The sequence below is a fragment of the Paramisgurnus dabryanus genome, chromosome 11, assembly GCF_030506205.2.
Source record: "Paramisgurnus dabryanus chromosome 11, PD_genome_1.1, whole genome shotgun sequence".
Lineage (NCBI taxonomy): Eukaryota > Metazoa > Chordata > Actinopteri > Cypriniformes > Cobitidae > Paramisgurnus > Paramisgurnus dabryanus.
Window position 1 is genome coordinate 11,668,813 of NC_133347.1, and position 12,064 is coordinate 11,680,876.

Here is a 12,064-nt window from a genome sequence, read left to right on the forward strand (position 1 = left end):
TGTCGTTCAATTGGTTTGTAAAGATTTGTCTGCCACCTCGTGGCTGCTACTGGAATTACATGAATCCATACTTTAAAATGTGACTTTTTTAAAACAAGTATATACTAATACTAATCAGTACATGTCTCTTTTACTATTTAATTAACCAATTAAAATAATTTTGTTTATAATAAAAACACAAAACAAGCAATTCTATAACAAACCATATGCGTGTAGCACCAGTAGAGGGCAGTACATGTTCATTTTATCACTGAAAACACCAAAAACGACAGGCGAAATCTATTAATTATTAATTTTAATACTTGAGAAATGCATGAAAAATATACTCTTCATGAAATAATAAATATAAACTTTCTGTATGAACAAATGCACAATTTTTACAAATCATAAGTAGGCTATCATCTCTGTGAACTATTTTAAGTTATTCAGTTATCTATCAGTGATCATATCACGTAATAACAGTCTGTATTATATAATTTAGGTGTTAGGCTTTAACCATTATATGATACTGATACGTTTCTATACCGATATATCTTTTGCCCCATTTCATTCATTAGAAAAACTGAACATTCATATTCTGCTGTCTGTTTTGATGGGGTGAATAAGGAACAGTCATGTAGCTATTCACATAAAGGTACAATCTGTAATTCACACAAGCTGAATATTACATTCCAGGAATCAGCTTTGGACAGAATCGATGCATAACCGAATGTTCCTGATTTCTTCCAAATGTAACAGTTTATATTTAGCGATTGCTGACATACGTCAACTGTCACATCAAAATTGATCTAAGCAGTACCCAAAAGCTGACCCCAGCTTTGCATTTGCAGTCACTCAGGTAGAAATCTGGCTTGTGAGCTTCCAAAGACCCTTCGGCCTCTCAGGAATTGAAAAGCAGTTGTGAGATAAGACAACAGGCCAAAAGGCAAGTCAGCGTATATCTCTGGTTTAAATCAGCTGAGTCAAGTGCACTGGGGTCTGTGGGCTGGCGGGGGGCTGCGTTTCCTAGTGGTTTTCTTCTCTGCAGATGTTCTTGTCGTGTAAGAGGAGGATCCACGGTCACATAGCCATTCGTTACTCTGATCTTCGGATGTGGCGTTGTGCTGCAGGCGGCCAACAAATAAATATATGTATTAATATAAAACTTTCATTAAGAACACTTCATGAAATGTACTGTTTCATATGGATAAAGCAGAACTGAATTTCTGCCACAATAGTTGTGGTAATGTGGTGTCTGGCATGAGCTTGTATCTCCTCACCTGTCTCCCATGCGCACCCACAGGTCACTAAATAGCCGCGGTCGACTGTGTGCGTGATGTGTTTTACGTGGCCGCTTGTACCGGCCAAACTCCTCTAGCTGACTGAGACTGTCTGGCAACAGCATGTGGGAAAGCTCCTCCTCGCTCGCCTCGTCCAGCTCAGGAGGTCCTGATGTCCATTCGGTCACTGGCTCTGAACTCCATTCAGTGGGAGCCATGGTTGTTTTCTCCATCTCGTACCTTAGGTGAGAACATACAGATTAACATATCATGTGATGTTCTTAAAATCAATATATGCACTGCAAAAAATGAATTTCAAGAAAAAAAAATTTTTTCATTAAAAATATCTAAAAATTCTTAATTTAAGATATTTTTTCTTGATGAGCAAAATGACCCAAGAAAATAAGTCTAGTTTTTAGACCAAAAATTTCAAATTTAAGTGATTTGTGCATAAAACAAGCAAAATAATCTGCCAATGGGGTAAGAAAAAAAAATCTTGAACATTTTTCTTAAACACATTTAATTCAAGAAATATTTGCTTACCCCATTGGCAGATTTTTTGCTTGTTTTATGCACAAAATCACTTAAATTTGATATTTTTGGTCTAAAAACTAGACTTATTTTCTTGAGTCATTTTGCTCATCAAGAAAAGGCATCTTAATTTAAGAATTTTAAGATATTTTTACTAAAAAATAAAATTAAAAAATACTAAGAATTTTTTTACTTTATAAATAATTTTTTGCAGTGTGTATTAACGTGTTTGCTTAAGATGGTTTATTAAAATATCTGTAGGCTATCTGACCACTGGGCAATGTCAGTAGACACCTTTAAAGCATGCAAGATAAGAGTCTCTGGTGTAATATGTATGTGTATGTGTTGCAAAAAGAATTTGGACTTCAAACAGGGCCCTATCAACCTTTCGGCTTGCTAAGAATTTACAAAGAGCCAAACTTAACCAGCAAGGTCAAAGGCACAACTTTAATAAAGCTTTCAGCTCTCAAAAGTTCAGACATACCAATCCATAACTGCTTACATGGTTCTGTATTGTCTTACTAAAATGAGGGATAGTTAGTTAAAAGGCAAACATTAGAGACTCGATAAACTATTTTTTTTTACCAGTAGGGCGTAGCATTGCCCAAAATTATGCCTCTGTGCACACTTGTCATGTCCAGATGGTACTGTAAGTGCCCATTGGGCCACTCCAACACAATAAACATCATCCAGAAGCCGCACACGCTGGGTTACGTGACGACATTTGCCTTATGGTAAACACTACTTCATTCCAAAATGCCTCCTTGCGGTCAGACCAACCAGTTGTGTTTAGTCTGTCCATGATCACACATATGTGCGCCCCAAATGCACTACAGGACCTGTTTTTGTGGTTACTGATCTTTCAGTAAACGTATGTCTGGCTGTTATTAAACATTGCTTTATTTGCCCATCGTATCACCTCATTTTCCCTTTACAGTCGCGATAGAGAGGAAGCAAGAGTGAGAGGAAAGAGAATGTTGGAAGGGGTTTGCGTTTTTAAACCACAGTCTGTCTGTCATTCACTCGGTCCATACAGCTGTCAGGCTGTTACCACGGCCACTGTCAGCATCTCCACGCAGCAATCCGAGACCCTCCACCACTTCCAACAATGCAGTTCGCCAGGCAAAACAGCTCAAACTGAGATTTTCAACAGGAGGCTCTTCATACGATATTAAGAGCACTCGTCTGTTCTAGTATACTCTTATTCTTTTGCTTTTTTGTTTCAGCCAGGTGTTGGAGCCAATACAACTGCTGTTTTAACAAGCACAACCTACAGTCTTTGGATCACCTTCACCCTACCCCCAAATGCCTGTTGAGTAATGGTATGAATATGCCAGGAGGGGGGTTGCCTTTTTTTGTGATCAGGCATAGCACCCCTCTCTACAAGACAAATGGATGAAGCCTATAAGCCATCTGAGTTGGCAGAGAACCGGTCTGACCCACCTCGTCATGGTTAAGGGGGGGAGATCAAAGGCATAGTTCGGCTCTGTTTGCAGTTTAACACGGTAAGTGGAATATCCTGCCAGTGAATTACAATGTGATTGGGCTTTCAATGAGGTGAAATATGATGCACTGCTGAGTGTGTGTATGCATGGTCAACTGTTTTCTGCGCCACTGAATACATTGAAAATGCTGTTGTTTGATGACTTCATAACTATTATGTGCGTTTGTGCATTTGCAAGGTTACTGGCACAGAAAGAAGGGGACTTAGAGATGAAAAGGAGGCAGAGAAGTCAAAGAAAAGTCAAGGTAAACACCATCAACCATGAGCTCGGTTCAATATAATGATTTTTAAACAATATTGTTTTGACAGATAAAAGTAATCTGGCCTTTTTTTCAAAAGTACACTGCTGGGTTGTTTCAACTCACAGTTAGGTAAAACACAATACTGTATGGATTGATCCAACTGCAGTTGTCCATATTTGATCAAACCAGGGTTTGAAACAACCCAGCATTTTTTCTCACGCGAGTATTTGGAGTGAAAAAATGCACTAAAGTTGTTTTTTATTAAACACTGGCAACGGCGATATGATGAAACGCACCAATGTACAGCAGGTGTGCTTTAATGTGGAATCTGTGATCTGGTGTGTGTCGTTTATTGTAATAGCTTTGAATGCAGCTTATCCACAAAGAATTTAATAATGTGAATTCACTTACATGACCAGAGCAAGTAAGGTTTTCGTAATAGATTTATCACAATGAAACGGCAAGAATTACAATATATATACACTCACCTAAAGGATTATTAGGAACACCTGTTCAATTTCTCATTAATGCAATGGTGTAATGGTGTAAGGATGTTTTCTTGTAACACTTTAGGCCCCTTAATGCCAATTAAGCATTATTTAAATGCCACGGCCTACCTGAGCATTGTTTCTGACCATGTCCATCCCTTAATGACCACCATGTACCCATCCTCTGATGGCTACTTCCAGCAGGATAATGCACCATGTCACAAAGCTTGAATCATTTCAAATTGGTTTCTTGAACATGACAATGAGTTCACTGTACTAAAATGGTCCCCACAGTCACCAGATCTCAACCCAATAGAGCATCGTTGGGATGTGGTGGAACGGGAACTTCGTGGCCTGGATGTGTATCCCACAAATCTCGATCAACTGCATGCTATTCTATCAATATGGGCCAACATTTCTAAAGAATGCTTTTAGCACTTTGTTAAATCAATTCCACGTAGAATTAAGGCAGTTCTGGAGGCGAAAGAGGGCCAAACACAGTATTAGTATGGTGTTCCTAATAATCCTTTAGGTGAGGGTATAAAGCATACTCTGCTAAAAAGGTTCCTACAAGTGCCTAAATAAAGGTGCTTAAAAGATTTTTCACAGCGATTCTGTAGAAGAACCAATTTTGGCTAAATGCTTCCATAAAGCACTTTTAACATCTGAAGAACCTTTCTGTTTCATGAGAGGTTCTTTGTGGGAAAAAAAGTAAGAAAGAAATGGTTTTGAGTGAATGGTTCTTTGAGGAACCGAAAGTGGTTCTTCAATGGCATCACTGCCCAGCAAGCAAAAACTAAGACATTGAAATGACGACTGACTATAGACCCAATTTAGTCTGGCTATGAGTAACCCACTTCTACCCTAAATAACCTTAAATTTGGTTACATGCCATTTTTGCCTAAATAACTTGAAGATGATATTCCAACATGTAAGCAAAGTCAACAGATGTTTAGGTGTTTGCTTACATTTGTTTTAAACGTATATGTATCGTCTATTCTTGGGCTATGGTAGACCTCTTAAACTTTCACTGACAGACCAAATTAAGCCTTGTTTTAGCCAAAATTGCTTGCTGGGTGTGAATAACCTTTTAAAGTGCATATGCACCTACACTCAAGAATAAAAGAGTGCTGAATAGCACTAAAAGCTCGTAATCATAGGGGAACCATTTTTAGCACCCATAAAGCACCTATAAAGAACCATCCGGGGATGATATAGCACCAGATATGGTTCTTTATAGCACAATATGGTTCTACATAGGTAGTACAACTACATAGTACATAGGCTATATGGCACTCAAAATGGTTCCCCTATGATTACAAAACAGTGAAACCACTCTTATTTAGCACCATTTGTTTTTAAGGAAAAAACAACGTTATTTTGTGTTTGCGTGGTTTATGGTTTTAAAAACACATTATTTTTCACATACCGTACATTTTTCTAGCTCCAGATATCCCTGTCTTCCTGAAACGCATTGTTTTTATACAAAACTCACTGATTTAAAAAAGCGCTGTGTCCCTGATTGACCAGCTAATCTGTACGTTGTGATTGGCTGAATACCTCTGACATCAGCAGGAAATGTGGCTCCCCTTATCATGTTTGAAAGATTCACTCACAATGCAATGCTGACAGGAGTTAACTTACAGGCTGTGAGTCCAAGCGGGAGGAATTATGATAATGTCGGTCTCGTCTTGGCTACAATCCATGTGTTTGTTGTAGTCCAAGAAAAGAGATTTACGTTGAGGACGATAACTCGCGTTATATTGATAATATAAATGTTGATTTTGGTTGAAATTGAGGTTTGGGTTGAAATTAAGCTCTCATCTAGTGATCTCAGTGCTCTAAATAGTCCTTGAACATCTAAAATGATCTTTATTTGTATGTTTTCTAAAAGATGTACCGTCCTAAATTCTTAATCTAATACAAAGATGCGTGTCCATCCACATGCGCATGACATTTTGGTTTCGGTTTAAAACATGCAGGAATTAAAAAATAGAGTGCAGGACTTACGTGATGTTAAAAATATTTATTGAGAGAGATAAAGTCCGGGACCTGATTGATGTTAAAAGAGTTATTAAGCACGATAAGAGATGAAAACGATCTTCCTCGCACTGACTGACAGATCCGAAGCATGCACAGACGCGCCGATATGTAGACACCTACACAGAATTACAGTTTTAAAAATATCTGTTTTGACAAGAATTCATGCAGATATAATCTGTTATGTCTTAAGTGAATGTTTGGTTAACAGCTGGGAAAAACATATCTGATGTGTAACATTATCCTTGCATTATAGTGTTATCTTAAAGCTGTCTGTCTCAATGTCAATCAAACAGTAAAAGAAAGAAAAAAGTGCTTAAAAAAAACTTTTTCAGATTGTGGAAAAATAAGAAAGAAATTGTTTGAGTAAATGGTTCTTTGAGGAACCGAAAGTTGTTCTTCTATGGCATCACTGTGAAGAACCTTTTAAAGGGCATCTATTTCAATGCTAAAAAACTTTATTTTGTGTATTTGATATAATACAATGTGTTTGTGTTGTTTATGGTTCAAAAAACACATTACTTTCCACCTACCATAGATTTTTCTAGCTGCAGATTTCCCTCTCTTCCTGAAACGCACTGATTTTGTACAAAACTCATTGATTTGAAAAGCGCGGTGTCCCTGATTGGCCAGCTAATCTGTACATTGTGATTGGCCTGAATACCTCTGATGTCAGTTAATCTATTCAGTTTATCTGTGATTTTAAGGTATGGATGCTGTAATTTTGCTTTTGAACCCTCAAAAGTCTTTAAAGGAATATTCCATTTTCTTAAAAGAAAAATCCAGATAATTTACTCACCACAATGTCATCCAAAATGTTGATGTTGAAATTATGTTTTTTGAGGAAAACATTGCAGGATTTTTCTCATTTTAATGGACTTTAATAGACACCAACAATTAACACTTAATTCAACACTTAACAGTTTTTTTCAACGGAGTCTCAAAGGACTATAAACGATCCCAAACGAGGCATAAGGGTCTTATCTAGCAAAACGATTGTCATTTTTGACAAGAAAAATAACAAATATACACTTTTAAAGCACAACTTTTCGTTTAGGTCCGGTCCAGCGCGACCTAACGTAAATGCGTAGTGACGTAGGGAGGTCACGTGTTACATAAAACGCACATTTGCGGACCATTTTAAACAATAAACTGACACAAAGACATTAATTAGTATCAGTTGACATACAACAACGTAGGAACGGTCCTCGTTCTCAACACTTGTAAACACTGGGGCGGAGTTTTGCGTTAGTCCTCTGTGACCTCTTGACGTCATGACGTATTGCGTCGGGTCACGCTAGCGCATGACGACCTGATCTAAACGAGAAGTTGTGCTTTAAAAGTGTATATTTGTTATTTTTATTGTCAAAAATTACAATCGTTTTGCTAGATAAGACCCTTATGCCTCGTTTGGGATCGTTTAGAGTCCTTTGAAACTGTTGAAAAAACTGTTAAGTGTTGAGTTAAGTGTTAAGTGGTGGTGTCCATTAAAGTCCATTAAAATGAGAAAAATCCTGCAATGTTTTCCTCAAAAAACATAATTTCTTCTCGACTGATCAAAGAAAGACATCAACATTTTGGATGACATGGTGGTGAATAAATTATCTGGATTTTTCTTTTAAGAAAATGGAATATTCCTTTAACTTGATTTTTCTCATAACTGACTTTGCTGACTCTGTCAACTTTGAACAGGTGTAGCTTAGTGATGTAGTACTTGAGTCGGTCTTGAGACCGATTTTTGCTTTCTCGGACTCGTCTCGGACTCGTTCCTTCAAAGACTCGGTCTTGACTCGGTCTCGGACCACAGTGAGAGGAGAAGGACTCGTAATTTCAGACCGATTCCTCAAGACCAGCGCATTTTTTTATGTTCATATAAAAAATTGATGAGCGGAGCTTTTCACTCAAAGTTGAATCTCTTTCAACTCTCGACGATCAGCGCTGAGCGCGGAAAAAACACAGAGCTCTGGTTTTCAGCGCGGAAGAAAACCACTAGCTGCTGTCTTATTTGAAAAACACAGAGCTTCCATTGGAAATAATTGTAACCATGCGCCGGCGTAAAAGCTTTGGTGTGTACGCCCCCTTACTGTTGATTATTAACTAGGGTGATATTAAATCATGAATATGAAAACTGATATGTTTTTATGGTCTTGGTCTCGACTCGGCCTCAACTCCTAAACGACTCGGTCTCGACTCGGACTTGCTTCCTCAAAGACTCGGTCTTGACTCCGACTTGACTCTTTTTGAAAACCAACGGACTCAGCCTCGACTTGGTCTCGACCCTTCAAAGACTCGGTCTCGACTCGGACTTGCTTCCTCAAAGACTCGGTCTTGACTCGGACTCGACTCTAAATTAGTTATTCATCTATAACTAAGAACGCATCATCATACGGACTCGGTCTCGACCCTTCAAAGACTTCGTCTTGACTCAGACTCGGCATAGTCTGTCTTGTCCCCATAGCTCTGTCATTATTTGTCAGATTCCAACAAATCATACATCATTTTAAAGTTTTGTAATAGAGAATGTCAAAATCACATTTGGCCGAAAGGTTCTTTGAGAGAACCAAAAATGGTTCTTCTATTTAATCAATGCAAAGAACCTTCATTTTTTAAAAGTGTAGTGCAAGGCAAACATTTACAACCTTGTGATTTTGACGGTGTCGGAAGGTTACATAAAATTGTAAGCCTTTCGTATGTTTGTATGTGGCCTGCACTTACTGTGTGATGGGTTCTTGCGCTGGCGTGTGGGCCACTACGTAACCCTCCTGGCGCAGAATGTCGAGCACACTGTGGTTCCCCAGGAAATGCCCTGCACAAACAGGAAACAGAGCAGCCGTTAACAAGTCGAAATTCAATGATGTATGTCAGATGGATATGTACAGACATGAAGCGCAGACAGACAAGGGTGTCGAGGGGTGTGTGTGTGTGTGTGCACTCTCAATAACCCTCTCACTCTCCTATCCTTGTTTTGTTCTCGATCTTAAGGTGCACTTGTTCCTCGAAGAATGAGACCATATCGTACGCCCCCATGTTCCTGCCTCTCCGCCTCAGCTCTCACGTATAATGCGCTCATAATTCCTTCACTCTTGAGACATCAAACGCACGCGCTCCAGCGCCACGCTGATGAAAGCTGTTTCACTTCTCCGCGCGGCCGATAATCCCGTGTGTCACTCAACTCAGCAATAAGCGCTAATACAGGCCTGACCTCATCGGCTCAGCATGCTCGGCGAGCTTATTAACAGCACGCTGAAAATCTTCAAGGCTGTCTCTTTTCATGCTTCTTTATCATCGTTATTTCGCTGATCACTGGGGGAGGGGGGCTAGGGGGGCCTGCGGCTCTTTCTTGGCCTCGAAGTTCAAAGGCTTCTAGGGGCGACTGGCACGGAGCGCGAAGAGGCTACTGCTGAGCGCCGGTCAGATCAGAAGGCCAGATTATGCCGCTCAGCGAGGCACCGTGGTGGGAAAACAGGCGGCCCATTGAGGCTGGGAGTGCAGATTCAGACAGGTTCAGTGATACGGTCAGCACACTTGCACGGCCACATTTATGTCTATTAAATAAACTAATCTTAGAAGCTGTTTTAAAGACATTTAGAGGAAAACAAGCATCTTCCCATGCCGTTTTATTGCATATGTTTGCAAACACTCAAATGCATAAATAACCGTGCCGGACAGATGCTCTCACAGAAATTCGTTTACTAGAGGAAGTCCTTGCTGATGGAACATTCGGTTACTGGAAGTAGTCAGTTTGGGTTTCAGGCTGCGGTAAAGTGTGGGTGGTCACCTGGCTGAATGCTAAACATGCTTTCATGGCTATCGTTTCTTTTTCCATAGAACACCTGGAGAGGTTTTTTCCTGGTCCTGACTTGCTTCGCCCGCATGTCGTGTAGATGCTAAAATGATATTTCTTTTGAAAGGCCGGGTTTTAATTGTCTGCATGGAGGCAGAAGCATGCCACTAAGATTAAATCAGCGTAGAGGATCTCTCGCTTGCTTTCTCTGCAGGCACCCACACCCAAAAACTGGCATGCAAAAATAAATAGACACACCCAGACATAAATAAACAAACAAACAAACAAACAAACCCATGCTCTATAAAAACACTCACTGAGCTTTAGCTCTCCCAAAGTTGATACACTTCAGTATTTGTGGTGTTGATTTTGTAACCACAGTTGATATATTTTGCTTAAATGGTTCCACTGCATGAAAGACTTCTTAGTAGGTACTCGTTTAGTGCTTAATTAAAAACCCACTACATCACTTTGATATATGTTGTCTTGGCTATGTAAATACAACCATTAAAGGGACACTCCACTTAAAAAAAAAAAAAATGCTCAATTTCCAGCTCCCCTTGAGTTAAACAATAGATTTTTACTGTTTTGGAATCCATTCAGCTGATCTCTGGGTTTGGTGGTACCACTTTTAGCATAGCTTAGCATAATCCATTGAATCTAATTAGACCATTAGCATCTTGCAAAAAATAAGAGTTTCAATATTTTCCTTTTTAAAACTTGACTCTTCTGTAGTTACATCATGTACTAAGACCGACAGAAAAAAAGAGTCAAGTTTAAAAATGGGGAAAAATTATTCTCTTTGGTCATTTTTGAGCGCGATGCTAATGGTCTAATCAGATTCAATGGATTGTGCTAAACTATGCTAAAAGTGCTAGCGCCAGACACAGAGATCGGCTGAATGGATTCCAAAACAGTAATACTCAAATGTTTAACTCTAGGGGAGCTGGAAAATGAGCATATTTTCAAATAAAGTGGAGTATCTCTTTTAGGGCTATTTAGGTGCTCTATAGGTGCTATTTAGCGCAAATATGATTTCGAGCTTTTATTACTATTATTACGAATTTTTTCAGAGTGACGACAATGAGTACAAAAAATTACCACAAAAGACGATCACCTCCATCCAGACATCACATTTGGCAACTATTGTATACAGTATAACCATCTCTAACTGTAAGACTCTGTTTTCTTTCTCTGCATAATTAGAGGTTCTTTAAAACATTTTGCAGGACTTCTACATCTATACATTTTTCAAAACCATCTTTTCCAGTTGGTGTGAAATATTTTGGTTTGCATCCAGGTATGTCAGCACTTTCATGCACATTGATACCTGACCATAGACCATAAACAAACAGCCAGTGATTATTGGTAGATATGGGAAAGAAACGTAATGTGATATATGTAAGCTTGCAGTAATATTGAAAGGCGATGTGGGCCACCAATCTTTTATTTTATTATAGCGGTTGTCTTAATTGTCCTTTGCTTGCTGTCTGTTTTTATGAGCTTGTGTGTGTATTCGTGGCTGTGTTTCAGATGTGTAAGGGAAACCTCCACCACAGACTCATTTCGACTCATTCATTACGTTTCCATCCAACTCTTAATCCCCTGCGATTACCCCACAAACTCCTAACCTGTAATGCAGTACAGCTCTATCTAATCCACACACACATACTGCCTTCTGCGGGTTTTACAGCAGCAGGAAATCTATAAATCTCAACATGGTCTCTGAGTCAACAAACCTCCTGTACTGCCCCGGGTGTATGTGCGAGTATATGACCCACAAATCACTTTGGAGAGCAGCTCTCGCACCTTCTGTAAATCTCACTGTGAGATCAGGAAATTCCAGCCCTCGGGCCATCTCTGGGATCTGAGCTGAGCCGAGAGATTAGTGAGAATTAAGGGGGTTCTTCTGTCTTTTACCTGTCCGAAGGGACTCCTCTGGTGGTAGAAGCGGACTCTTAAATGAGGGTTAGGATATTGGGTGTGGTCCGAGTCCGAGGGACTGGGCTGAACTGTTTAAAGGTCTGTTTGGGGTTCAGGGGTTTGATGCAAAAACAGAGACTTTTTTCATTATGGTTTTGAATATTTACATTTCTCTTACAGTAACTTGTAGGGTGGTGGGCAAGCAAATTTACTACGGTTAGGTAAATTTGAATTGAGGAACGGGAAAAACGTGTGAGCAGGAGAACATTAACAGTCTAAACTCACAGGGGTTA

The 12,064-nt window shown here is 39.4% G+C and overlaps 1 protein-coding gene across 1 annotated transcript in view; it reads right to left on the minus strand.

Moving 5' to 3' along the window:
* Window positions 1-278: 278 nt before the first annotated feature.
* Window positions 279-12,064, minus strand: part of trabd2b (TraB domain containing 2B) — an 88,750-nt gene continuing 76,964 nt past the window's right edge. Inside the window, exons 5-7 of the mRNA XM_065246768.1 lie at window positions 8,780-8,870; window positions 1,260-1,499; window positions 279-1,103 (exon numbers count right to left, since the gene is read on the minus strand). Of these exons, the coding sequence (XP_065102840.1) occupies window positions 881-1,103; window positions 1,260-1,499; window positions 8,780-8,870 (554 nt within the window). The 3' untranslated portion in view covers window positions 279-880. The remainder of the gene's footprint in view (window positions 1,104-1,259; window positions 1,500-8,779; window positions 8,871-12,064) is intronic.